The sequence below is a fragment of the Pongo abelii genome, chromosome 8 (assembly GCF_028885655.2).
Source record: "Pongo abelii isolate AG06213 chromosome 8, NHGRI_mPonAbe1-v2.0_pri, whole genome shotgun sequence".
NCBI lineage: Eukaryota > Metazoa > Chordata > Mammalia > Primates > Hominidae > Pongo > Pongo abelii.
Window position 1 is genome coordinate 35,830,284 of NC_071993.2, and position 26,762 is coordinate 35,857,045.

The 26,762-nt window shown below is 40.1% G+C and overlaps 1 protein-coding gene across 50 annotated transcripts in view; it reads left to right on the forward strand.

Annotated features, from left to right (window-relative positions):
• CREM (cAMP responsive element modulator) overlaps nucleotides 1-24,830 on the forward strand; it is an 89,951-nt gene extending 65,121 nt beyond the window's left edge. For 14 of the 50 annotated variants that reach the window (XM_054523190.2, XM_054523180.2, XM_054523215.2 and 11 more), the window contains 4 exons: nucleotides 280-468; nucleotides 13,852-13,887; nucleotides 19,254-19,410; nucleotides 24,017-24,830. In XM_054523190.2, the coding sequence (XP_054379165.2) occupies nucleotides 280-468; nucleotides 13,852-13,887; nucleotides 19,254-19,410; nucleotides 24,017-24,161 (527 nt within the window). In that variant the 3' untranslated portion in view covers nucleotides 24,162-24,830. Of the gene's footprint in view, nucleotides 1-279; nucleotides 469-7,431; nucleotides 7,640-13,851; nucleotides 13,888-19,253; nucleotides 19,411-23,608 lie in introns of those variants that run through there. The other 36 variants (XM_009245263.4, XM_054523182.2, XM_054523183.2 and 33 more) reach the window with 9 other exon arrangements.
• Nucleotides 24,831-26,762: the final 1,932 nt, after the last annotated feature.

A 26,762-nucleotide genomic window follows, 5' to 3' on the forward strand; every position in this document is an offset into this window, starting at 1 on the left:
GTAATGTAGTTAGCTGGATGCTAAGGAGGAGGAACACTCCGTGGGCTCTATGAATCTGAAACAGTTCTGAATATAAAATATTTTCAAGTGTTTATAAGCTTTTCCTAAAGTATTGTCCCATGATGAAGCTGATCTTCCTTCTCAATTCAGCATAGAAAATAAGGGTAACCTGAGAAAGAAGCAATGGTAATAAATAGACCCAGAGTATATTCTTCCAATAGGGGATTATTAAAAATAAATCTTGAAATTCTCTAATATTTCTTTTCTTTTTCTGTTAAGTTGCTATAGCCCAAGGTGGAACAATCCAGATTTCTAACCCAGGATCTGATGGTGTTCAGGGACTGCAGGCATTAACAATGACAAATTCAGGAGCTCCTCCACCAGGTGCTACAATTGTACAGTACGCAGCACAATCAGCTGATGGCACACAGCAGTTCTTTGTCCCAGGCAGCCAGGTTGTTGTTCAAGGTATATTTTATTAATCTAATACATTTAGAATACCTATGGATTACTATATCACACCATTGAGTGGTGATTTTATAGTTTTCTGAAATATATCAAAGGTAGATGGTGGGGGGTTGGGAGGCACTTAAAAAGGCTTACAGAAGAAATATTTTAATACATTAAACAGCAAATTAAGTTTTATAATTTTTCGCCTTTTAGCAGGTTTTACTGGTTCTGGAGAAAGGCCAAATTCAGAATAGTATGATAGAAAAAGAGAGATAGAAACATGAATGAATTTTTTTTTTTTTTTTTGAGATGGAGTCTCGCTCTGGCGCCCAGGCTGGAGTACAGTGGCATGATCTCAGCTCACTGCCACCTCTGTCTCCTGGGTTCAAGTGATTCTTCTGCCTCAGCTTCCCGGGGAGCTGGGATTACAGGCATGAGCCACCACGCCTGGCTAATTTTTGTATTTTAAGTAGAGTCAGGGTTTCACCATGTTGGGCAGGCTGGTCTCGAACTCCTGACCTCATATGGAGTCGTCCTGACCTCAGGTGGAGACCTCAGCCTCCTAAAGTGCTGGGATTACAGGCGTGAGCCACTGCACCCGGCCACATGAATGAATTTTTAAATTAATTAGGTATCCTTCATTTGGGGGTTGCAAATGTTGTACCTAATAGATTTCTATTACCTAATATATGACAATTTAAGTATTCAGGCTATGATTCCCCAAATTTGGTTTTTTCCCCAGCTGTTACTTTCAAGTCTAATTTCTAGGCAACTCATTTCAAAACAAATGCTGACTTTGGGTTTTTTGTTTGTTTTGTTTTTTTGTTTTTTTGACTGACTGTTCTTAGTTGTTTGAATTCTGAAGTATCCATTCTAGCTCTTATGGAAGCTGTCAGTAGTGAAATAAAAGTTGAGATGTAGCCCTAAGCTTTTAGGGTTACCTGAGATTTCAACTGGATTTGCGTTATACATTATTTTAATTCAGTTGTGCTTATGATAACTATAATAGATGTATTTAATACAGCTTTCAAAACTCCTGTGTTTTAATTGAATTCTATTCCTCTTGGTCCATTCGCTTAGGATTTAGGATATAGCACTAATTTTTTAAAAATTTGCTTGTTTATGTATTTATTTATTTATTTATTTATTTATTTATTTTTGAGACAGAGTCTCGCTTTGTCGCCCAGGCTGGAGTGCAGCAGTGCGATCTCGGCTCACTGCAACCTCCGCCTCCCGGGTTCACGCCATTCTCCTGCCTCAGCCTCCCGAGTAGCTGGGACTACAGGTGCCCGCCACCATGCCCGGCTAATTTTTTTTGTATTTTTAGTAGAGATGGGGTTTCACCGTGTTAGCCAGGATGGTCTTGATCTCCTGACCTCGTGATCCTCCCACCTCAGCCTGCCAAAGTGCTGGGATTACAAACGTGAGCCACCGCGCCCGTCCTAAATTTATTTATTTATTTTTTGAGACGAAGTCTCGCTCTGTTGCCCAGGCTGGAGTGCAGTGGCGCGATCTCGGCTCACTGCAACCTCCGCCTCCCAGGTTCAAGCAATTCTCCTGCCTCAGCCTCCTGAGTAGCTGGGACTACAGGCGCACAACGTCATGCCCGGCTAATTTATTGTATTTTAGTAGAGACGGGGTTTCACCGTATTGCCCAGGCTGGTCGCGAACTCCTGAGCTCAGGCAGTCTACCCACCTTGGCCTCCCAAAGTGCTGGGATTACAGGCAGCACTAATGTTAAGGAAAGTAAAATCAGTTCTTTTACTTCGAATGTCTTGCAGGTATTATAAGCATATTATAATTGATGAGTCTCTTGATAATTATACTCTCAGGTATTTTGGGGGTTAATGTGGACTATGATAAAAGTGTGTAAAGAACTGAGGTGGTGGCATTTATGGAGTAAAAAATGCATAGTACGAACCCAGTACTTTAATGTTTTCTTGAAATGCAAAATGAAAGCCACCTCTTCTATTCCCCCCATACTCATGGACCATATTTATGTCTAAGTGAATAATCTTAAAGAATAATTATTTCTTCTCATTTTATCTTTGTTACATGGAAGAATCTACTGCAAACAACAGAGTTTTGAGAATTTTTAATGTTTTACACAATACGCACGTGAGTTTGTGCCTTGGGGTTTTTATTTAAGAATTACTTTTCTTCCACAAGTCACAAAGATTTTTTTCCACATTTTCTTCTATTTGCTTTATGGTTTTACCTTTCACATTTATGTCTTTAATGTATCTGGGCTTCACTTCTGTATATAGTATTTGGTGGGAATTCATTTTTAACTTTTTTCTCCTTATATGGAGCCACTCCCAAGGGTTTGTTGTTTCCTCACTGGTGTATGGGGCAGCCTTAATTAGACAGTAGGTTTGCTTTTGCACCTGGATCTGGCCAGTCTTCTGTCTGATTCATCTTTTTCTGAATGCCAGCGCCATACATGTTTGTTATCTCATAAAACAAGTTCTCCTTGTCTTTTTTCTCAGTTTGATACAGAGTTAGCTTTTTGTGCACTATTATTCTTTCATATGCATTTGGAATAAGTTTGAGTTTCTAAATAGTAGTAGTAATAATAATAATAAAACCAATGATGAGACTGCATTAATTTTTTTTTTCTTGAGATGGAGTCTCGCTCTGTTGCCGTGCCTGGAGTGCAGTGGCACGATGGCTCACTGCAAGCTCCACCTCCCGGGTTCACGCCATTCTCCTGCTTCAGCCTCCCAAGTAGCTGGGACTACAGGCGCCTGCCACCACGCCCAACTAATTTTTTTGAATTTTTAGTAGATACGGGGTTTCACCATGTTCGCCAGGATATTCTCAATCTCCTGACCTCATGATCCGCCCGCCTCGGCCTCCCGAAGTGCTGGGATTACAGGCGTGAGCCACCATGCCCGGCCAAGACTGCATTTAATTTAGGGAGAGCTGAAGTCTTCATAATGTTAAATTGACCTATCCCAAACCATAGAAAGTCTTGTTTATTCAGATCTCATTTTACTTCTTTAAACAGTTGAACATTTTTCTTTTATTTATTTATTTATTTATTTATTATACTTTAAGTTTTAGGGAACAGTTGAACATTTTTCTTCACGGAGATCTTGCATGTTCTTTCTTTAGTTGGTTCCTAAGTACTTTATGGGTTTTGTTGCCATTACAATGGTACCTTATTTTTTATTGTATTTTCTAATTGTTGCTGGTGTAGAGAAATACGGATTATTTTAAGATGATCTTTTATCTATTAACTTTGCTAAACTCTAATTACTTCTAATAATTTACTGATTCTTTGTGAATCGGTCTGTGATCCCTATGTGAATGTTTATACAAATAGTGATGTTTTGTTTCCTTCCTTCCAATCTTTATTCCTCTTTTTCTTTTTTTTTCTTTTCCTTAAATAATCATGGCCAGGAGCTCCAGTTTAAACGCAGCAAGGCCAGTGGGCATTCTTGTCTTCCTGAACTTAGTGGCAGTGTTCCCTGCCCTTCTTCTCCCTTCATCTCACTGAAGGGCCCTGTCAGCTTCTTTGTGGATTCTCAGTGCCTGTCTTGGCTGATGCCTCAGCAGTATTTAACACTGTCAACTTCTGCTTCCTCCACTTCCTGAGACTGTGTCCTCCTTGCTCTTCTCTGCTGCTTCTCTGTCAGTCTTGTTGCTGGGCTAAGCTTCCCCTGCCCCTGTCCTGAGTGTTTCAGTGATCCTCAGGCTCACTCCCCCACCCTCTTCCTGCTGAGCTCCCTCCCTGGAGGGAGTCCCTGGAGGACTCCCTCCCATGCTGGCTTCAGTTCACTGTGACTATGTCCTGACTCCAGCTGATTCCTTAGATGGCCACACATACCTCTGACTCCTGAAATCCACTGTTCCTATCTTCAGTGATTGACCACTGCTATCCCACCTGGTGCTTGAGGCCAGAAACCTGGGTGTTGTCCCGTATTCTTCCCAGTCTCCACTCAAAGTCACTGTGTAGATTCTTCTCCCTGGCTGAGCCATGAATGCTTCTGCCACTCCACACCCCTCTGTCCTGGCCCTGGCCCTGGCCTGGGTGCTATCCCTCTGACCCAGGCTACCCCTGTGGGCTGCAGTCTCCAGCAGCCACCGGAAGCTGGCTATTGTGGAACAGCTTTCTGATCCTCCTAATCATGCCAGAGGCAAGCAGCTCCCTTCTTGGCTCAGTTTTTTGGGAATTGTTCCTGAAAGTTCAGCTAGACTCTTCATTCCTCACAGTGATTCTGGGAGCCACTGATAGTTCTTAAAAACAGCAGTTTCTTGCCCCCAACATCTCCATTACTGCATTGCACTGTTTTGTTTTGTTTTGTTTTGAGACAGAGTCTCACTCTCTTGGCCAGGCTGGAACACAGTGATGTGATCTCAGCTCACTGCAACCTCTGTCTCCTGGGCTCAAGCATTTCTCCTGCCTCAGCTTCCCGAGTAGCTGGGATTACAGGCATGTACCACCATGCCCAGCTAATTTTTGTATTTTTAGTAGAGACAGGGTTACACCATGTTGGCCAGGCTGGTCTTGAACTCCTGACTTTAGGTAATCCGTCCATCTTGGCATCCCAAAGTGCTACGACTATAGGCGTGAGCCACCACACCTGGTGTCTGGGGTCTTTTTTATAAGGGCAGTAATCCTGTTCACAAGGGTGCCACCCTTATGACCTCATCACCTCTCAGAGGTCCCACCTCCAAATACTATTGCATTGGAGGTGAGGATTTCAACAGAGGAAATTGGGCGGGGATACAAACATTCAGTCTATAGCATCCACTCAAAAGCATCCATCAATGTCTGTGACCTGTTAGACAAAGCTCCAGATCTTTCATGTGGCCCAAATCTTTGCTTGATCCAAGCCTTGCGTTCTTCAATAGCTGCCTACCTCTCCACTTCTCCCTCTTTTGTAATACAGCTCTTTCTTTCATTTCCTGGGATAGGCCATGCCCTCTCTCCCTCCAGGGCCTTCTTCACACATAACGATTGCCTGATAAGAATACTTTCCCCGAGGAGCCTTGCCTATCCTCCACATCTGGCTTAGGCAACCTTCTGTGAGTTCCTGCTGTACTTCCTTAGGCACACATCATGTTGTATTGTGGCTCTGCGTCTTGCTAGATGGTAAGTTCTATTTGGACAAGTACCTAGCACAGACCCTGGCATGTGATAAATGTTCAGTAAGCATTTACCAAATGAAAGTGAACTATTCTTCCTCTGAAAATGTGATTTGTTCTGTGTGCTGATTGACTTGAGATTAACTGGTCCAGGAAATATATTAAAACTTTACTAAGAGCAGTAATCAACTAAGCAACCCATTTCCCTTCTTTCTTTCCTTCCTTGACTTTTTTTTCACACCAATATTTATTGAGCATCTATGTGCCAATTTAAAGAAATGCTGACATAAAAATCAATTTCTTATTGATTTTCTGAAATTTGAAATAAAATTTACTAATAGCATTCTTGGACCCAAACCCTCAGGTGTGACTGGGACAGCAAAGAGTCCCTGCTGGAGCCCCAGATTGAGGTTGATGTCTAGGTGACCATCCAGGCTTTCTTACTCAGCCAAGATATCTTCAGCTGAATTGAAAACCCTAGCCCCATTGTCAGGTATCCTGGAGAATTACTAGAAACATGGACACCCGCTGAAACTTTACTTCCTGAGCATCTGAGGTGTAAAGTCCTTATCCTTTACTGGAAGATGATTAAATTAAATACAGCTAAAATGTGGTGGGATGTCCTTTCATTGACATAAGGTTGGGTTGAATTCTAATCATACAAGGGAAAGGGCTTTGTACAACTCACCGATAAAGACAAAAGGTCGGCCGGGCATGGTGGCTCACACCTGTAATCCCAGCACTTTGGGAGGCTGAGGTGGGTGGATCACCTGAGGTCAGGAGTTCGAGACCAGCCTGGCCAACATGGTGAAACCCCGTCTCTACTAAAAATACAAAAATTAGCCAGGTGTGGTGGGCACCTGTAATCCCAGCTACTCGGGAAGCTGAGGCAGGAGAATCATTTGAACCTGGAAGGCGGAGGTTGCAGTGAGCCAAGATTGCACCTTTGTACTCCAGCCTGGGGGAGAATAGCGAGAATTCGTCTCAAAAAAAAAAAAAAAAAAAAAAAGACAAAAGGTCTCAGTGGCATGTCACTTATTTTTTTGCAGTGGAAATGCCAATAATTTTTTTCCAGGCTATGGTCTGTTCTATGGTTGAACATTTGCCCATTTTTGTGTCTAACCTTATAATCACTGAATTTCCTATAATGATCCAGCTCTCTTTATGTGCCAAGCCTTCATTAAGTGATCCAAATAAAATGTGACATTTAAAAAAAATGTACAAATAGTAATTTTGATTTATTTATGAATTTTCAAAATCACAAATGTCTTTTCAGGGGGGTTTAATCTGGTAAAATAAGGTATTAGATTGAATCACATGAAACTATTTTTGTAGGCCAGAAAGGTCAAATATCAGCAAGTTCATGTGATTCAATCTAGTAGTTATGGGAGAATACTACATAATACTTGCTCCATTGGCACAGTGAATTTTTAAAATTTAATTATCTGCTCCCTTTAAGTGAAAGTAGCAAATTCTGTATCACCTTAGGAAGAGTTGGATTTTTTGATTGTGTAGCAAATGGCTCAGCAAATAAAAATGTTAAGTGAACACAGGTGGCTGGATATTTCTTGGTGAGTTTAGAAGTGACTATGAAATACGGTATTTGTTTGCTGATAGTCAGTGTGTTTTTTTTTTTTTTAATTTCCAAGTGTTTTTTTCTCCTATGAGTTAGGAAATTATGTTGGGTTTATTCTCCCTTAGTTTACATAGAAGCCTTGGACACAACAATAATAAAGAAGTAGCCCTGTAAGATACAATCATGTAACTTTTAATGCTAAAAGAGACATTATTATTATTATTATTTTTTTTTGCCAGAGCCCACCTCAAACAGATTTCTATGTAAAAAGGAGAAACAAGAGCATTAAGATGGTTTATTACAGGAAGAGTTTTTATAGGGCTTGGGTTTCAGTGAGCTCGCCTGTGACAAAGCAAATTGATGGCAGTGATAGGCTAGTGATGTCATTGTGATGTCAGTCCTCCGGCTTATCCTGCACATGCTTGCTAATTTGGAACACTTTATGTTGAACTGTGGTAGAGGAAACAAGACAGTTCTGTCTGCAGAAGCCCATTATGGCTGTAACTGGAGATGACACAGGTAAGAATGTTAAAGAGGGATTTTCAGTTAATTGTGCAGATTGTTTTGAAGTTTAGGAAGTATTCAGGAACATCTGAGTGTTTCAGAAACTGTTACTCTCCAGTCACTTAGGTGTAAGACTTTTTTGAAATATACATCTATATATTCAGCTCACTTCATTAGGGCATCTTAGTGTGATTGTTTCTTTGCTCAATATTCTGTTGCTTGCTTGACTGAGGCACTAATCCTCTCTTCCTCCCTCTATCCTCCCTCCCCTCCTCCCCCTTCTTCCCCTCCTCTTCTCTTCCCCTCTCCTCCTCCCCTCCATCTCTGTGTCTCTCTCTCATATGCATACCATTCTGCCGTACTAAAATAAGCTGTTACTTCATCTGCAACCTGTTGCAAATTCAATCTAGCCACAGATTAAACATACAGTATATACTGTTCATGTTCTGATTTCATTACTGTGGACAAATGCAGCTACAAACAGAACAGGAAAAACCCGCGTGTTATGGATGTTTGTGTGCCTACTTGTTTCTTTCCTCCTGTATTTAAAATGGTCTGTGCAGCTAATTGAGTTCAAAGGGCTGATGTCATTACATTTCCTGGAATCGTGTTTCAGCAGGGGAAGTGGAAAAGTTAAAACTCCAAGCGAGCTGCACATTGACGTCAGCTCCGAGTCATGTTGTGATTTAGTCAGTTCCTTTCCGCTTTGTAAAATGCTGCTGACAGATTTAGAGTTAACTAGCTCACCACTGCCTCTGCCTCCAAGCTCCCTTTTAGACTGAATAGCTTTTCTTGTTAGCCCTACTTTAACATTTCTTTTGAAGTGGGTGTCTGCTTGAAGAGGGAAACACGTCATGAAACTGTAATGCATGAACAGAACTCAGGAGTTGTCTGGCCAGCTTAGTGGTAAGATCGAGCCTCCTACTGAGGCCATCCCTGCACACGCCTGGTGAGAAATGGATTATGTATTGTATAAGCTGGTGGGTTCTTTACTTACTCCATCTATAGTAACTTGCGATTCAGAGCTCTCTCTAGTGTTCAGTCCGGGAAGTGCTTGTCTTTAACTTGTTCTCCCAGCCTCTGGTATTTAAATTTGTAGTCGGTAATTTTTCACTAGGTTTGCTTTTCTCAGTAACAAATAGTGATTTTGAAAGACTTAGTTACTAATAACCTTTGTGTGCTTGCAGCGTTGTTTATTCAGTGGTCTTGTTTGTAATACAGTACTGAATTTGCAGTTGAATTAAGAAAGAGTGGATGGTTTTAAACAACTTCACTACAATTTAGCTCTTCGAAGTTAATGGGTCTCAACCCTCTTTCTGGATAGGAACATTGGATTGTCTTAAGTAAAACCTGTATTACATTGTTTTTAAAACTGTCTTGAGGAACTATTTTTTTCTCGAAGTTTTGTGAAGTTCTAGAGATGCTATAGACTGCAGAACTCAAATGATGAATTTTTTATAAGACATAGATGAACTTAAAATCATCTCAAACACTGCATGTCATATGATTCTTAGAACCAGAAGGCACTTTTGTACATATATTTTCTAAAAATTATTGGTTTATATCTTTCTTTACCAAGCCTTTCATTCCTATTCCCCCTTTGACTTGTCTAAGCATAAGACTCATAACAAAAAATAAATAAAATGATGTGAAAACGCGGTGTACTTTTTTTTTTTTTTTTTTTGGAGACGGAGTCTTGCTCTGTCGCCCAGGCTGGAGTGCAGTGGCGCGATCTTGGCTCACTGCAAGCTCCACCTCCCGGGTTTACGCCATTCTCCTGCCTCAGCCTCCTAAGTAGCTGGGACTATAGGTGCCCGCCTAATTTTTTGTATTTTTAATAGAGACGGGGTTTCACCGTGTTAGCCAGGATGATCTCGATTTCCTGACCTCGTGATTGGCCCTCCTTGGCAACGCTGTGTACTTTTAACCACTACATATAAATAAACATTTTTGACATTTGTTTTTACAGAATGAACATAACATCCTTGAAAGTTTTTTTCACAGTTTTACCAATAATGCTACACATGATTGATTTTCCCTTTCCAATTTAAACTTTTCAAAATGCTGAAACTTTAAAATGTCAAACAACTTAAAACACTTTTTCACAAGACCTGATTTTGCCTTTGGAAATCATATTTTTAAAAATCTGGTCATTTCTTACAGAATCAGTGTTATTTGAAAAATGAGTAATAAATTTTATTTCATTTTACTTTATTTATTTATTTACTTATTTATTTATTTTATGAGACAGAGTCTCGCTCCGTCGCCCAGGCTGGAGTGCAGTGGCTGGATCTCGGCTCACTGCAAGCTCGGCCTCCTGGGTTCACGCCATTCTCCTGCCTCAGCCTCCCGAGTAGCTGGGACTACAGGTGCCCACCACCACGCCCGGTTAATTTGGTTTTTTTTGTATTTTAGTAGAGACGGGGTTTCACCGTGTTAGCCAGGATGGTCTCGATTTCCTGACCTCGTGATCCACCTGCCTCGGCTTCCCAAAGTGCTGGGATTACAGGCGTGAGCCACCACGCCTGGCCTCATTTTACTTTATTTTTTTAAAGCCAAAAGAGCACAGGGTTAAGGGACTTTTTTGAAGGTGTAGTAGAGTAGCTTTAGGAAGCAGACCTCTGGGCTCTCAGTTCTGAGGTAACCCTGTGGATCGGCAGACCAAGTAGATCTAGATTAGTGGCTTGCAAACTTTTCAACCATGACCCACATTAATTATCATGGCAAAGTGGACCTATGTGTGTATGTCCCCTACATTTATATAAAACAAATTTCAGACATAATTCTTATCCTTACAAAATATGATGTACTCATAATTCCTTTTCTGTCCTTTTTTTAAAATGCTATTCTTGACCCATGAAATTTACCTTATGACCCGTTAATGGTCTACAGCTTACAGTTTGAAAAACTTTGATCTAGACCAAAATCAGGCTCCTAGCACTAATGGCTGGCCTGGAAAAGATGTTAGCAGCATTTACTTACAGGATCATGAAGTGAAATATAAAAAGCAAATGACTGGCCGGGCGCGGTGGCTCACGCCTGTAATCCCAGCACTCTGGGAGGCCGAGGCGGGCAGATCACAACCTCAGGAGTTCGAGACCAGCCTGGCCAACATGGTGAAAACCTGTCTCTACTAAAAATACAAAAATTAGCCAGGCGTGGTGGCACGTGCCTGTAATCCCAGCTACTCGGGAAGCTGAGGCAAGAGAATGGCTTGAACCTGGGAGGCGGAGATTGCAATGAGCCAACATCGCACCACTGCACTCCAGCCTGGGTGACAGAACGAGACTCCATCTCAAAAAAAAAAAAAAAAAAAAGTAAATGACTGTAGTTTATGGGATTATATTATTGATTTTGTGGGGCATAATTTACATTTTTATTAGAAATTGCCTTTTGTTTTATTCATAAACTGATTCTGTTAGGAGCATAATTTCCTATCTTTTAGACTCTGAGTCTGATGTTGCATTCTGGCTGGATTTCTGAATTGTTAAAAACAAACTTTCCAACAAATTTGGTATACTAGTGTCTTAGTTAATATTTGATGCATGAGAATAAGGATATATATCATCTTTGTGAAAGGAGGCTATTAGCAATTATTTTTGCTTAGAAATATTTATATTAAAGAATAATTTCGAGGCTGGGCGTGGTGGCTCACGCCTGTAAATCCCAGCACTTTGGGAGACCGAGGTGGGTGGATCACCTGAGGTCAGGAGTTCAAGACCAGCCTGGCCAACATGGCGAAACCCCATCTCTACAAAAATACAAAAATTAGCCGGGCATGGTGGCACATGCCTGTAATCCCAGCTACTCAGGAGGCTGAGGCGGAAGAATCACTTGAACCTGGGAGGTGGAGGTTGCAGTGAGCTGAGATCATGCCATTGCACTCCAGCCTGGGTGACAGAGCGAGACTCCATCTCAACAACAAAAAAAAATAATTTCATTTAGGTGTGTCAGCTTCTTGAAGTTGGTAACTGAACAAGTTATAATCACTTTGGAAGTGAAAATAACAAGGCATTTATCTACCTTAAGATTCAGTAAACCAAATCTGCAGGGTGAAATTGGAAATTACTCATGTTATTTTCCTACTACTTTTGAAGAATGTATAATGAAATGTAATTTGAAATATTTATTTCACTTTGCCCTGTTTATATGAATATATTAGGCAAATATATTTATTCATTTATATTCTAATAAAATAATTATACTTTGCATTTATGTAAACTTTAAAATAAAAAAATCACTTAATGTTACAAATAAACATGAATACCAACTGTAGAAAGTGCTGTCAAAGAAACTATCAGATTATGACTGACACAGAAACAGGACATACAGGTTAAGGGATCAGGTAGGCCTCACTAGGAAACCATGTTCAAATGCTAAATAAAAAGCAGTTTACAGGCATTCTCACTGATACATGCCCAACTACACCCAGGTCAGACTGGGTAAATGACTTCCAAGTTTACAAAGCTAGCAAGTAGTGAACCCGTTCGAGTCTTCAGAATCCTTGGGTTCTGCTCATAGCATATTAATGTGACTCCTCAAAAGATACCTGACATTGACACATGAGTGCAGTGTCACGTGAGTACATGCTGCTACACACTGCTTATAAAACATATAAAATGAGGTTAGGTTAACATCATTTTAAGTCGTTAACATGGCTTTTTTTTTTTTTTTTTAGACAGAGTTTCACTCTTGTTGCCCAGGCTGGAGTACAGTGGCGTGATCTTGGCTCACTGCAACCTCTGCCTCCCGGGTTCAAGCAATTCACCGGCCTCAGCCTCCCAAGTAGCTGAGATTACAAGCACCCACTACCATACCCGGCTAATTTTGCATTTTTAGTAGAGACAGGGTTTCACCATTTGGTCAGGCTGGTCTCGAACTCCTGACCTCAAGCGATCCACCCACCTCAGCCTCCCAAAGTGCTGGGATTACAGACATGAGCCACCACACCCAGCCTAAAATTGAATTTTTTATAGATTATTATTACTCTCATAGGACAATAGAGCATATATTTGCTATTATATGGAACATTAAATTTCAGTGCTGATAATTTCCCATCTTTTATATAGACTGACTCATAGATTTTTACATACTAAACTTTAAAAGGTCCCTTATGTATAACTTGCTTAGCTGGATTGTGGTAATAATTTCGTACATATGCATATGTGAAAGCATCACATTGTACACTTTGAGTATATACAGTTTTTGTCAATTATACCTCAAAGCTGAAAATATTTTGGTGAGTTAATTCTATGTGGTCTATCTGTTATAGTGATTGTAGCAAATTTGAAAATGATCAGTGCTTAAATAGCCATTTTTATGTAGGATTTAATTTTCACAGAGAAGGGAACGTTTTTGGCAGTGTGGGACACCAGGCATGGAGATATAGTATCTGGGTATTAGGAGCAGGTGGTGGTAGACAGGAAGAGAACCACAGCAGTGGTGGTGATGTCAGCAGCTTACCAGAGCTAGGGATAGAAGCCCCCCACTTAGAAGTGTGACATCTAAGTTAACCTCTGCTGCTTACTTAAAGGTGTATATTTAGGATTAGTGCCATGCTGTGAAATGGCATATGAAAGCAGGAACTCTCTATATAAAAATGTTTTTTATTCAGTCTTTGTGCTCAGTACTACAGATATCTTAATAAACAATTGAATCAAATCACCATCATTTGGGGTGTTGAGAAATCGTTTCACTTTGGAAGTTACCAACATAGGTACTTGGCTGGGTTTCTTATTTATTTCTTTGTTTCCTACTCTCACTTGTGGTTTTTTTTTTTCAGTTTTCTTCTTCCCAGTCTGATGAGAGTATATCTTTCGCCATTTGAGGTTCTATTATAAATGATTGCATACATTGAAAAGGATATCTTACATTATCTTTAATAATGTATTCTCTAAAGGAATATAACGATGTATAATTTTATAAGTTTTTAATAGGCACATTTTTTAACAAAATAAGGAATAAGAGCCATAAATTTTGATTCCCTGGGTTTGTCAGAAGGGAAACTCCAGGGGGAAATGTATTTATGGATGTTATATGCATTTTAACTAATATACAGTATAAGCATAATTTGGAACATTGTCTTTCAGAACTTAAGGAGGGGAAGAGGAAGGGAACTAACATTTGTGGAGTGCCTGCCATGTGCCGGGCACTGTGCTAGACACTTTGACATACATTACAGGGTTTCTCGTGAGTATTAAATGAGATACTGTATCCCCATTTTACAGATGAGGAAACTGAACTTGCCCCAAGGCACATGGCTGGTAAGTGGCAGAGCTGGACTAGAACCCAGACTCCAAACCCCATGCTTTTTCTGCGGTACCGTGTTTAAAGCTTGCAAAGAGAGGTATGAAGTTAATGACCAAAATTGAGAGTTCTAGGAATTTTCTTTTCCCATGAAATATTTGATACTGAACCTAAAAAAAAAAAAGTGCTTTCATGTCAGGAGCTAGATGGAAGCACATCATAATGAGAATGCCTTTGCTTTTCAAATGCTATGTTAGACTTATCTAAAGTGCATCTAAGGAAAATTTGAGAAATAATGCCTTTTATCAAGAAAGGCCACTTTGAAGAGACACATCGCATCTTGTAGGGCTTTCCATGTCTTAGAGGTAAAGGTTTAGCTATAATAATGTAAGTTTATAAGAAAGACTGCTTATTTTAAGCATTCTAAATGACAGCAGGCTTGTGCAAAACCCGAGGAAGTTCAATTTTACTTCATACAGCACACATGAACTCATGAAACACCCATTATATGCCAAGTACTGTGCTAGATTCTAGGGATTTCTGGGGTTAAAAAGATACTATCCCTGATTTGTCTTAAAGTTTTTGCTTTCCTGAGAATAAAGTTAGTGTACAAATATCTTATAATCTTTCTTCAATCATGATTGTTAATTCCCCACTGATAACCCATATATTTTCAGAATATGAAAATTCTAGAATAAAAAGTAATTTAGACACTTTCAGTAGTTAAATGGGACAGGAAGTGGCCTTTATAAGAATACGGGAATAGCAATGTGTCATCAGAGAATGCAGGATGGTATTTGAACTGTGATCCTTGGTATCTTATCTGCTTTACATTTCCACTGAGTTCATAATATTGGAAATTTGAAGCTAACTAAGATAAATGCTTTTTTATAACTTGTTTTAAAATTAAAACTTGTGACATTTAGATTTTCTCAAGAGATTATCTTTGTATCTTTATTTTTTTAAGAGACAAGGTCTTGCTATGTTGCCCAGGCTGGACTTGAACTCCTGGGCTCAAGTGATCCTCATGCCTCAGCCTCTGAAGGAACTGGGGTTACAGGCATGAGCCACTGTGCACAGCTGTCTTTGCCCATATCTTTTTAAATGTACTTTACTAATAAGATTATATTTGAGTATATGGAATTTGTCCATTGACCATTAGAAATATACCACCATATAGATCCTTTGGGATATTATAGAAATTTATACAAATTCCTACTAATTTATACTAATTCCTGTTTCTGGCTTGAACTAATGCACTGTCATTTTGATTTTATTGAGGGAAGTAAAATGAATATATGATACCTCTGAAAAATTATAATAAAACCCAGTCACCTCACATCTCAGAACTAATACATCTGAATATATCATCCCCTTGCAAGTTGTTTTAAAGTGGTATTTTTTTCTGAGCTATCGCTCAAAATGTTTTTAAGAATTCTTATTTTGGGACTGCCATTATCTTTCATGGTGCCAGATTTGGTCCCTTGAGGGTGGTTGTTGCTTCTGGAAACAGGCAAGAGTTGTTTAGAAGCATTTCTGATAAATACAAGCCAATGAATGAACTTCTTTTTTTTCTTTTTTCCTTTTTTTTTTTTTTTCCTGAGACAGGGTCTTACTCTGTCACCCAGGCTGGAGTGCAGTAGCATAACGGCTCACTGTAGCCTCAACCTCCTGGGCTCACATCATCTTCCCACCTAAGGCTCTGGAACCACAGACGCACGCCACCACACCTGGTTAATTTTTGTATTTCTTGTAGAGATCAGGTCTCTCCATGTTGCCCAGGCTGGTCTTGAACTCCTGGACTCAAGTGAACCTCCTACCTTGGCCTTCCAAAATGCTGGGATTATAGGCGTGAGCCACCATGTCTGCCCTTGAACTTCATTGTTCACCTGTGACTATTCCCACTCACCCTTTTTTTTAAAAAACAAAAGTTTTTTGTGGCCGGGCTCAGTGGCTCACGTCTGTGATCCCAGCACTTTGGGAGGCTGAGGCAGGTAGATCACGAGGTTAGGAGTTCGAGACCAGTCTGGCCAAAATGGTGAAATCTCATCTCTACTAAAAATACAAAAATTAGCCGGGAGCGGTGGTGGGTGTCTGTAATCCCAGCTACTTGGAAGGCTGAGGCAGGAGAATCGCTTAAACCTGCGAGGCGGAGGTTGCAGTGAGCCAAGATTGTGCCACTGCACTCTACCCTGGGCGGCAGAGTGAGGCTCCGTCTCAAAATAAAAATAAAAAATAAAAAGTTTTTTTTGTTGTTGTTGTTGTTGTTTTTAAACTAGCTTTTGTATATATCATGGAACCATCCTGCTCTAACTTCATATTACAAGAAAACAGCAAAAGTCTACAGAACTAGAGTGTAATGAGCCCCTCTCTACCTATTAATTTTACTGCACGTCTGTGTGAGCAGTGTTTGGAAAGAATGACCGAGGTCCATATCCATGCTGCCTGCACGTGTCAACCTGGTGTCATGTAAACTTCTCATTCGTCATTGGCTATTGTTCCAATTTTAGAAGACCTATGTGGCCACCAGCTGTTCTATTGTTTCAGCCTTTATTACCCCATAACCTTCTTCCCTGGATGTGGGTGAAGAGAAAAGAGAGAGCTATGTTATTCTCTGCTCCACTCCATCTCCTCTGACAATATGATGAAGATATTTTAAACAATCTATTAAGTTAGTTTGTAACTGGCTTAACATGACCTTCTTAACTATCTCAAAGCTATACAGTTTTGTACGACTCATTGAGTTATCTATGTATACATTATTTTGAATAGTCACAAAAACAAATTTAGGACTTTTCCCAAGTTTATTCATATGCTGGTGATCATTAATCACAATTAGGCCAGGCACGGTGGCTCATGCCTGTAATCCCAGCACTTTGGGAGGCCAAGGCGGGCAGATCACGAGGTCAGGAGATCAAGACCATCCTGGGCAACATGGTGAAACCCCGTTTCTACTAAAAATACAAAAATTAGCTGGGCATGATGGCACGTGCCTGTAATCCCAGCTACTTGGGAGGCTGAGGCAAGAGAATCACTTGAACCAGGGAGTAGGAGGTTGCAGTAAGCCAAGATTGCACCAATGCACTCCAGCCTGGCGTCAGCAAAACTCCATCTCAAAAAAAAAAAAAAAAAATCAATTATTCCCTATCACCAATGTTTTAAAATTATGTGTAGAAGGAAAAGGCAGTACAATGTTATAAACAATATTTTTATTAATTCTATGAAAATCTTTAAGTGAGCTTCCTTGAAAGCCATGTTTTTAGCTGTTGTATTCTTTCACCTAATTCTCAAGCCTTAGAAGGCAAAAATCTGGCATATACCCAAATAGAAGCACATAAATCAGTTAATCTTTGTTTAATTTTTTTAAACAAAGTTTCAGTGATAATATCCTATTTAGCTGACAAAGTATTTGTCTCCCATGGGTAGCATTTCACTTCTTATTCATTGGGTATAATACATTTTCATGAAATACAGAAATGCTGTGTTTTCCTCTTTTGATTGAAATTTAGTTCAGGCAATTGTTACAGAATTTGATAACTTTTTAAGAAATCTTTTTTCTTGCACTTAGCTTTGAGAGAGCATGTATTTTTTAATGTCTCATCAGAGTGACAAACTAACTCTGGACCATACGTTCTCAATGTTGAAGCGTTGGTGGTAGAAATGTTTTATCACTCGAATCCATCTGTCTTTTCTAGGAAGCTATGTTTCTTGCAGTAGACAAATTTTGAATATAAATTAGGAAACTTTGAGAACTTACTTTTAGTATTTGATCTGAATACTAAGTAAATATTAAACACTGTCTTTTAACTGTATGATTATACTATGCTTAGACAATACTTTTAAATGAATATTTACAAATGTATTATTTTCCTAGAAACCTAAGAAAGACAAAAATTATCTTTCCCCAGAGAAACTAGGTTTAAGCAGAGCTTTGCTGGGTTTTTGTTTTTGTTTTTTTGTTTTTTTACTGAAACTGCAGTGAGCTCAATTCCTTCCAGTGCTTCAATCATTTTCTAGTAATGAGAATTGCATTTAAAGACATTCAGTGACTATTTCAGGCATGATATGGAGTATAGGAAAATCTCTAAACTGAAACATTCAGAGGTTGGAGATATTCTGCTTAATGGAAATTTTTGCAGTGGTGTGCTACAGTCAGCTCCTGCTGGCTTGCTAGAGCCTATTATTAAATTTTCAGGCCCGGCGTGGTGACTCACGCCTGTAATCCCAACACTTTGCGAGGCTGAGGCAGGCAGATCACTTGAGGTCAGGAGTTCAAGACCAGCCTGGCCAACATGGCGAAACACTATCTCTACTAAAAATACAAAATTAGCCAGGCGTCGTGGAGCACGCCTGTAATCCCAGCTACTTGGGAGGCTGAGGTACAAGAATCGCTTGAACTGGGGAGGTGGAGGTTACAGTGAGCCAAGATTACACCACTGCACTCCAGCCTGGAGCCACTTAGTGAGACTCTGTCTAAAAAAAAAAGCTGGGCGCGATGGCTCACGCCTGTAATCCCAGCACTTTGGGAGGATCACGAGGTCGGGAGATTGAGACCATCCTGGCTAACACAGTGAAACTCCGTCTCTACTAAAAATACAAAAAATTAGCCGGGCGTGGTGGCGGGTGCCTGTAGTCCCAGCTACTCGGGAGGCTGAGGCAGGAGAATGGCATGAACCCAGGAGGCAGAGCTGGCAGTGAGCCAAGATTGCGCCACTGCACTCTAGCCTGGGCGACAGAGCGAGACTCCGTCTCAAAAAAAAAAAAAAAAAAAATTAAATGTGTGTATAAATATGTGTATATATACATACACATACAGAATTTACACATTAAAAACATTAGTACTCAAAACTCATAATTTCCAAGTATTTTCTCTGTGCTCTGTGGGTATTGGCATCTGTTTTGTCTGTATGCTGTGCTGCTTACCATGTGTGTGTCTTTCCAACTCCACGCTCAGGAAAGTCACCTTGGTAGCTTGAAACTGGCCATGGTGGAAGCATTTACATCATGAGAACAACCAAACACTACACATCAGGGCTTTTTCATTGTTTTGCCCTGAGGACTGTTTCTTAAATAGTTATTAGCACACCACTGATTTTAAGCTAAATGAGCGTCTTGAGCTTTTGCCTTTGATAAAAACCTGTCTAAAATGCATTAGGACGCCTTTCTACCTTAAGTGTTTAGAGCATGCTGAATATCATTGTTCTAAGTGTTGAAGAAGATCTTTAATACTTGAGATTGCTATAATGCTCAGAATAATTATCTTAAACATTACAAGATCACCTCTTATAAGATGTCAAAAGTATATCATTTCCAGATCAGTTTTATGTAAAATGCCAAATTATGAATTCTTTATATAAGCTCGAAATATTTTGTTTTACTGCAGCTGCCACTGGTGACATGCCAGCTTACCAGATCCGAGCTCCTACTGCTGCTTTGCCACAGGGAGTGGTGATGGCTGCATCGCCCGGAAGTTTGCACAGTCCCCAGCAGCTGGCAGAAGAAGCAACACGCAAACGAGAGCTGAGGCTAATGAAAAACAGGTGAGATGTTGCACAGGGAATCGGTAACTTCTAGGACACTTTTTAAAAATTACAGTTTTCACCGGGCGCGGTGACTCATACCTGTAATCCCAGCACTTTGGGAGGCCAAGGCAGGCGGATCACAGGGTCAGGAGATCAAGACCATCCTGGCTAACACGGTGAAACCCCGTCTCTACTAAAAAATACAAAAAAGTTCGCCAGGCGTGGTGGCGGGCGCCTGTAGTCCCAGCTACTTTGGAGGCTGAGGCAGGACAATGGCATGAACCCGGGAGGCGGAGGTTGCAGTGAGCCAAGATCGTGCCACTGCACTCCAGCCTGGGCGACAGAGCGAGGCTCCATCTCAAAAAAATAATAAAACAATATTAAATATTAATAAATAAAATAATGATAAAAATAATATTAATAAAAATAAAAATTACAGTTTTCAGCCGGGTGCAGTGGCTCCCGCCTGTAATCCCAGCACTTTGGGAGGCCGAGGCGGGCAGATCACAAGATCAAGAGATTGAGACCATCCTGGCCAATATGGCGAAACCCTATCTCTACTAAAAATACAAAAACTAGCTGGGTGTGGTGGTGTGCACCTGTAATCCCAGCTACTCGGGAGGCTGAGGCAGGAGAATCACTTGAACCCGGAAGGCGGAGCTTGCAGTGAGCTGAGGTCGCACCACTGGACTGCAGCCTGAGTGACAGAGTGAGACTCCGTCTTAAAAAAAAAAAAAATTATAGTTTTCATAAGCCATTTCTCCCAAGTTACGTGTTATGTGGCATTTCATGTAGGTTTGTGCTCTGTGTGTGTTATTAGATTGTCTTCCAGTCAGAATTCCTGGCCGTTAAACTATTTCATCAGCAGGAGTTACATCCCTATGTTGTAAGGGTAATGTCCAAAAGATACAGTAATTTTTTAAAATAATGATTAAAGGAATTCGTTAGAAACAAAGAGCTATTTTGTATTTAGTATTTGCTGTGAAGTAGGTGATAAGTCGAATTTTTTAGCTTCTCTCTGAGAAAAATAAATTGAAGTGTAAGTGAAGCATTACTTTTCGACATTTTCTACATGTAGTTTCCTTTTGTCTATTTTGTAACTTTTTTTCCTCTATTACACTGAAATACATATTTAATCTGATAAATTCTAGTCAAGTGCAAATACAAAATAACAAAACGAATTAAAATCATCCATGGCTCTAACCACTTAGGATACCTCCTATTATAGTCTATGTACTTCCAGTCAGCTCTCATTTTCTCTCACTTTTTCTTGCTCCATATCTCTGTCATTTTATTTTTTAAGCAACATATTATAAAATGCTATTTTCTAAAACTTTTTAAAAATTTAAACATAAATAAAATTTTATTTCATTTAACTTGTATATTATTTATTGGTTTAGTTTTTATTATGGATAATGGTGCAAATTAATCTGATTTTCAAAAGGAACAGAATTATCTTAGAGTTTCCCAGTAGTCTTGTCACCTTAGTCCTAAGTGTCAAATAATGTCCTCATTGTGTGCAGCCAGGACAGAGGCTCAGCAGTGTTATCAAGGCCCAGACTCCTGCTCCCGGCTGTGTCATCTTCAGCTTGTATCATTCATTCTCATGATCACAGCGCGGCTGCTGAACCTCTAGGCATTGCCTCAGACAGGGAGAAGGGCTAGAGCCAAAAATTGGGGCTAGCTGAGGTCTGGCCCAACTGTAAACCTTTCTTGGAAGATCCTCCCAGCAACTTTCACCTACATTTCATTGGCTAGAAATAGGTCTTTAGTCCCTAGCTGTACAGGATTCTGAGAAAGGTTTATTTTTGCTTTCTAAATCTCAGTTTCAGAGCAAGACAAGAGAAAAGCAGATGATACCTGGCTGTTAGGTTGCTCATTATCTGTTTAGCAGGTTTTAAGTGCTTTATTTCTACCGTGTGTTGAATGCTTACATGAGAATAGGTGATTATTATGCCCAGTTTATGGATGAGGACCAGAAGTTCAGAGATGTTAAGGAATAAGTTGGTCAAGATCACATGGCCCAAACTGGGCAGAACCAGGATGGGCAACCAGGCAGTCTTTATTCCAGAGCCTGTCCTCTATACCAGCATCAGGCATCTCGAAAATACCCCATGATAACCTGCAAATTTCACTTCCTGGGGAAGTGTGAGGCTTTAGTCATTCACAGATAGATCTCTTACATATTTTCTTTTTATTCTTTGATTGGCATCTAGAGTCGATATTTCATTATATCGTATTTATGCCAATCCAGCAACAGTTTTTATTTCTTTCCAGCCTTGTCAGAGTTTCTTCCTTGCCTTGCATTTCCTCTCCGTGCTGAGGATACACCCAGACACATGCAAGCCTGAAAACTGAGCTCACTATTAATAGAAGAAACAGGTGTTTTCCATGGCTGAGGAGTGCTTAGGAATGTACCATCTACTGATGTGATCAGGGAAAGCTTTGTACCTGCAACATTTTGACTGTAGTAATATGTGTGTCTGTGCATGTACACACACATATGCACACTCAAATGTAAAAGATGAAGTATGAGTATTTATAATAGCTTGGTAAATAAAATGTTTAAGATTAAACACCCACAACACTGCTATTAGGTCTTTAAATTTTTCATTTAATGGTAACAGTGTTTTGTAAAATGACTATCTTTCTTCTAGGTCTAGAATTTAATATAATTTAATCATGAAAACCTTGGTATTCATAAATGAATTTCAGTGCCTTTGTGGAAAAGAGTTAAATTATGTTCCCAAATTGGCAAATGTGTGTGTTTGGATTTATTCTTAACTTTTCCAATTGCATCATTTAGATTAAATTAGTCACTATAACATTCTATTCAATTTTACATTTTAAATTTTTTTTGTTAACCAGCTGAGAAGTCTGAGAACTTTGTGTGTTCACAGGGTGAGTCCATTGTTCCTGGGTAGGAAGCAGGGGTAGATCTTTTCCTGCAGTTGATTTGGATTGAAGGTTCTTCTTTGCTGACTCTTGCTTCCACAGTGAAAACACAGATATCCAGTCAGAGTCAGCTATCTTAAAAAAAAAAATCATGTATACATCACATGTGGTTCAGGATGCTAATTGGCATTACAGAAACTGGTGTTTAGACATTCAACACTGCTTTTGTTAACATATTTGAATGATAATATCTGTTTCAGTGTAGGCTTTTTTGACATGAAGGGTGATCTACCTCAAAGGCAGTTATTCTGGAATTGAATCCTCCAAAATGAGGCCAATCAAAGGGTGTCTTCTACAGAGGAGTTAAGGGTAGTGGTTGCCATCCCTCCCACCCTGAAAAGAAGAAAAAGAGAAAATGTTGGCTCTATTTATTGTTTTGGTGGGTTATGTATGAAAATGACTAAGGCAACTCATCTGTTTGTGTTGTTGCTTTGGCTACTGGTCTCTTCTTTCATTTTGGGCTTATAGTGCTTTAAAATTCAATATATTGGATATTAAATGCATGTGATTAGGAAACAGTCTTGAAATATGCCCAGAGTTACTCAGTAGCTTCTTTTTTATAATTTTAATTGTGGTGGTCTCGCATTTGTGGGTTTAAATTGTCTGAGTTATTGAGTGTTGTATTTTGTAGCCCCCTTCTTTAATTTTCAGAAGCACTGTCCATTTCATTTTGGTTTATAAAAATGCACATCTTTTGTTTATTGTTATGATTTATCCGTGTTGTGTTTTCTAGCCAATAAACTGTGTCTTGCAGTCATGATTGATCTTGTTTTACTGAGATTTAGTTTTGAAGACTAAAAATCTCCAGTGTTGATATTTAAGGTTTTTGAGGATTAATTCTTATAATCATTTTTGATTGAATAAAATTAACTCATTATGTTGGAGTATGTGCCTTTTGGGAGACAAAAATAATTAAGAGAATTGAAAGGATCTATAAATGTTTTTGTAGAAATTCCACTTGGGGATGTGGTCCTATTGTAGTTTACTGAAAACAGTTCTGGGCATTGTTACCAGTGGAATGCGTGCCCTAAGAAAACACCATTTGTGATGAATGCTGGGCAAACTGTGTTCTCAAATCATTCCTGTTGTCTGATGGTTATCTTACAAAAAGCATGTGCCTGGTTATGTTTGTTATGTGGCTTTGTACAGTCCTTACCTAGGATCGATTGGCTGTTGAGTTCGGGGGGCAGAAGTGCACTGACCCACTGTGGATTGTGTTGGAAGGCTGTTCCTGTAGTCATTTGCCTTGTGTTGCTTCCAGGGAAGCTGCCCGGGAGTGTCGCAGGAAGAAGAAAGAATATGTCAAATGTCTTGAAAATCGTGTGGCTGTGCTTGAAAACCAAAACAAGACTCTCATTGAGGAACTCAAGGCCCTCAAAGATCTTTATTGCCATAAAGTAGAGTAACTGTCTTTGACTTGGACCTTGTTTACTGTGAACTCTAATCAAGGCAGGAGATGCAGCAGTCCTACTTATTGCCATGTGGACTTGTGGAAAGGACACGTGTGACCCTTAAGAATCCAGTTTGGATTAGTGTTTGAAATTGAATTGGGAATGTTGTTCCAGGATGTGGAATGCAGCCGTGATCACACTTACCGAGCTTACTTTGATCCGTTTGTCAATAGCATGCAAAAAATGCTTTGTTTGCCCTTTGCTTCTGCTTTTTTCAGGGAAGCTGCCAAAGAATGTCGACGTCGAAAGAAAGAATATGTAAAATGTCTGGAGAGCCGAGTTGCAGTGCTGGAAGTCCAGAACAAGAAGCTTATAGAGGAACTTGAAACCTTGAAAGACATTTGTTCTCCCAAAACAGATTAGTAGAAATATTTAACTATGAACTGAAGACAGCATGTATAGTTGCTTTTGAAGGAATACAATATATAGCTGGCAAGAATGGTGGCTTCTTTTCTTTGTATCATTCATCTTCTTCTTTAATCACTTAACATTCCTAAAATGCTTCACTGTACGTAGTTAAGTCATAGCTATAACTTCAAATTTTTTAAAAGAGACAAACTGTAAAAAATGTGTGTATTCTTAAAATGCAATATTTGTAAGGCTTGTTCCAATGCCACATACTTGCAGCTCCCATTCTATGTGTCATCAATAGTGTCCTATGCAATAAAATTATTTGCAGGTCTTTAAATTATTTTAGGAAAGGATGATCAAAAATAATGCATCCAGCAGTACAATAAAAGTAAACCACAAAAAAATACCTCAGGAAAGAATAGAAAGAAAGTCTATCTAATGACATGCCTATATGAGAAGAATAGCCTAGATATGAATATATGGCATTTGCAGATTTTTATATTAGTTGCTTTGTTAAAAAAAAAAAAAAAGATTGTATTGCTGTCCTTGAATGCCATAGTCAAAGAGAGTTTTTAATAGAACCATGTTGGTTGCACTTTGTAGTGTTTGGTGCTCATTTAAATATCTGAACATTTACTACAGCTTTTAACTCTATTGTGTAATATAAAAGATCTTGCAGAAGTTCTTAGTGTCGGTTTAATATTACCTAATGAAAGTGATGACATATTTTTTATATCTGGAATGAGCCTGTTGGGATCACATTACATACCTTCGGGGTACAAGTCAGTTTCTACACTGGCTGCTGATCCTTGCACGCGCCCTTTCTACCATCTCACGGTGGGGATGGCCGCAGGGCTGTGCACCCAGAAGAAAATGGCTGTTAGCGTTTCAGCCTTCATAATGGCCTGAGACTTTCTTTCTGTAGGTGGTCTGGAGCTGTCCGGCTGGTGGCCCCTATTTTGCCATTTAGCGAACAACCACAGGAATTTTAAAAACAAAAACATCCCAATATTTTTTCATTTCAAAACGCTTCAAAGTCCACATTAGATCAGATACTCTGCTGTCAGCACATTCAGCCGAGGTTCATTACAATCGAGACTGCAATGTGATCTACGTTTCATCTTGTTTTTATAATAAAAAGCTTCAGGGAACAAGCCCAAAGCCCTCACCACAGGATGCTCTGTCCCCTCTCATTCCCTGACATTTCTTGATTGTCTGCCGCGTGCTGGACTCTGCTGTGTTTTCTGCTGTGACTTCTGCTTTAAGGATGTCCCTGCCCCACCCTCCAGTTTCAAGAGTGGATCTGATCAGTGTGTGGTGGGAGACAGAAAATTGGGAGCTGGTTTGTGGAGCATCCAGCTGCTGCTTTCCCTGTACCACTGGAATTCTTTCCCTTATCTGTCACTCCCAGCAAGTAGGGCATGTCATTGTTGGCTTTCTTTAAAAATATTTATTCGTCCTTCAGAGTTGGAGCTCTGAATTTCTTTTCTTTCTTTCTTTCTTTTTTTTTTTTTTAAGGCAGAGTCTTGCTTTGTCGCCCAGGCTGGAGTGCAGTGGCGTGATCTCAACTCACCACAACCTCCACCTCCTGGGTTCAAACAATTCTCCTGCCTCAGCCTCCCGAGTAGCTGAGATTACAGGCGTGCACCACTACACCCAGCTGATTTTTCTATTTTTAGTAGAGATGAGGTTTCACCGTGTTGGCCAGGCTGGGCTCGAACTCCTGGCCTCAAGTAATCCACCTGCCTTGGCCTCCCAAAGTGCTGGGATTACAGGTGCGAGCCACCGCACCCAGCCTAAATTTCTTTTATCTCAATTTTTGTCTTCTCTTCTACAGAGAAGATGAGGAAAGAAGACAAGGAAGAAAAAGGAAAGGAAAACTCCAGGTTTCAGGTGCAGGACAGTAGGACCTTGCATTCCACTCATCCGCCCAGTCAGTTTCTGTGCGCCAGCGGTGTGGCTGGGGTGGGTGGACACACAGAGGGGACACTAGGATCAGCAGGCAAGATGTACAGAGTTGGAGATGAGGCACGCTGCATGTTAGAATTCTAGAAAGATGCAGCTGGGGCTTAAACAGGAGACTTCATGTGGGAAGTGGATTTTGAACTGGGCCTTGAAGTGATTGACAGTGCTGGGGTGTGGGGTGGGTACTTCGGGAATACAGAGCACACACACTGCTCCAAGGAGCTTGGGTCTGGAGGACAGAAGGAGGCCAAGTGAGTTCTCACCCAAGAGCTAGTTTCATTGAAAAATCGGGGGAAGACAGAGGCAATGTGTGCGCGTGCCTGTGTGTACTCTAGTCTGCAAAATAGCTTATATTATTTTAGAGGAAAGGGACTCTATCCAATTACTTGGGACCACCAGCAACAGAAGCCCCCCTTCCCAAACCCAGTGGTTTAAACAATAAGGAAATATACTACCTTGCAAAACAAGAAGTCCAGTGGTAAGAAATCCCAGGCTTGCTAATTTAGTGACAACGATGGCATCACGACCAGATCCTTCCTCCTCATTCTTTTCCCTCTGCCTGCTGGTTCCCCTGACCTTAATATTGCTGCCACGGTCCCAGGTATCAGAAATGGAAAAGACAGCACCCTTTTTGGGGGGTACTGTTTT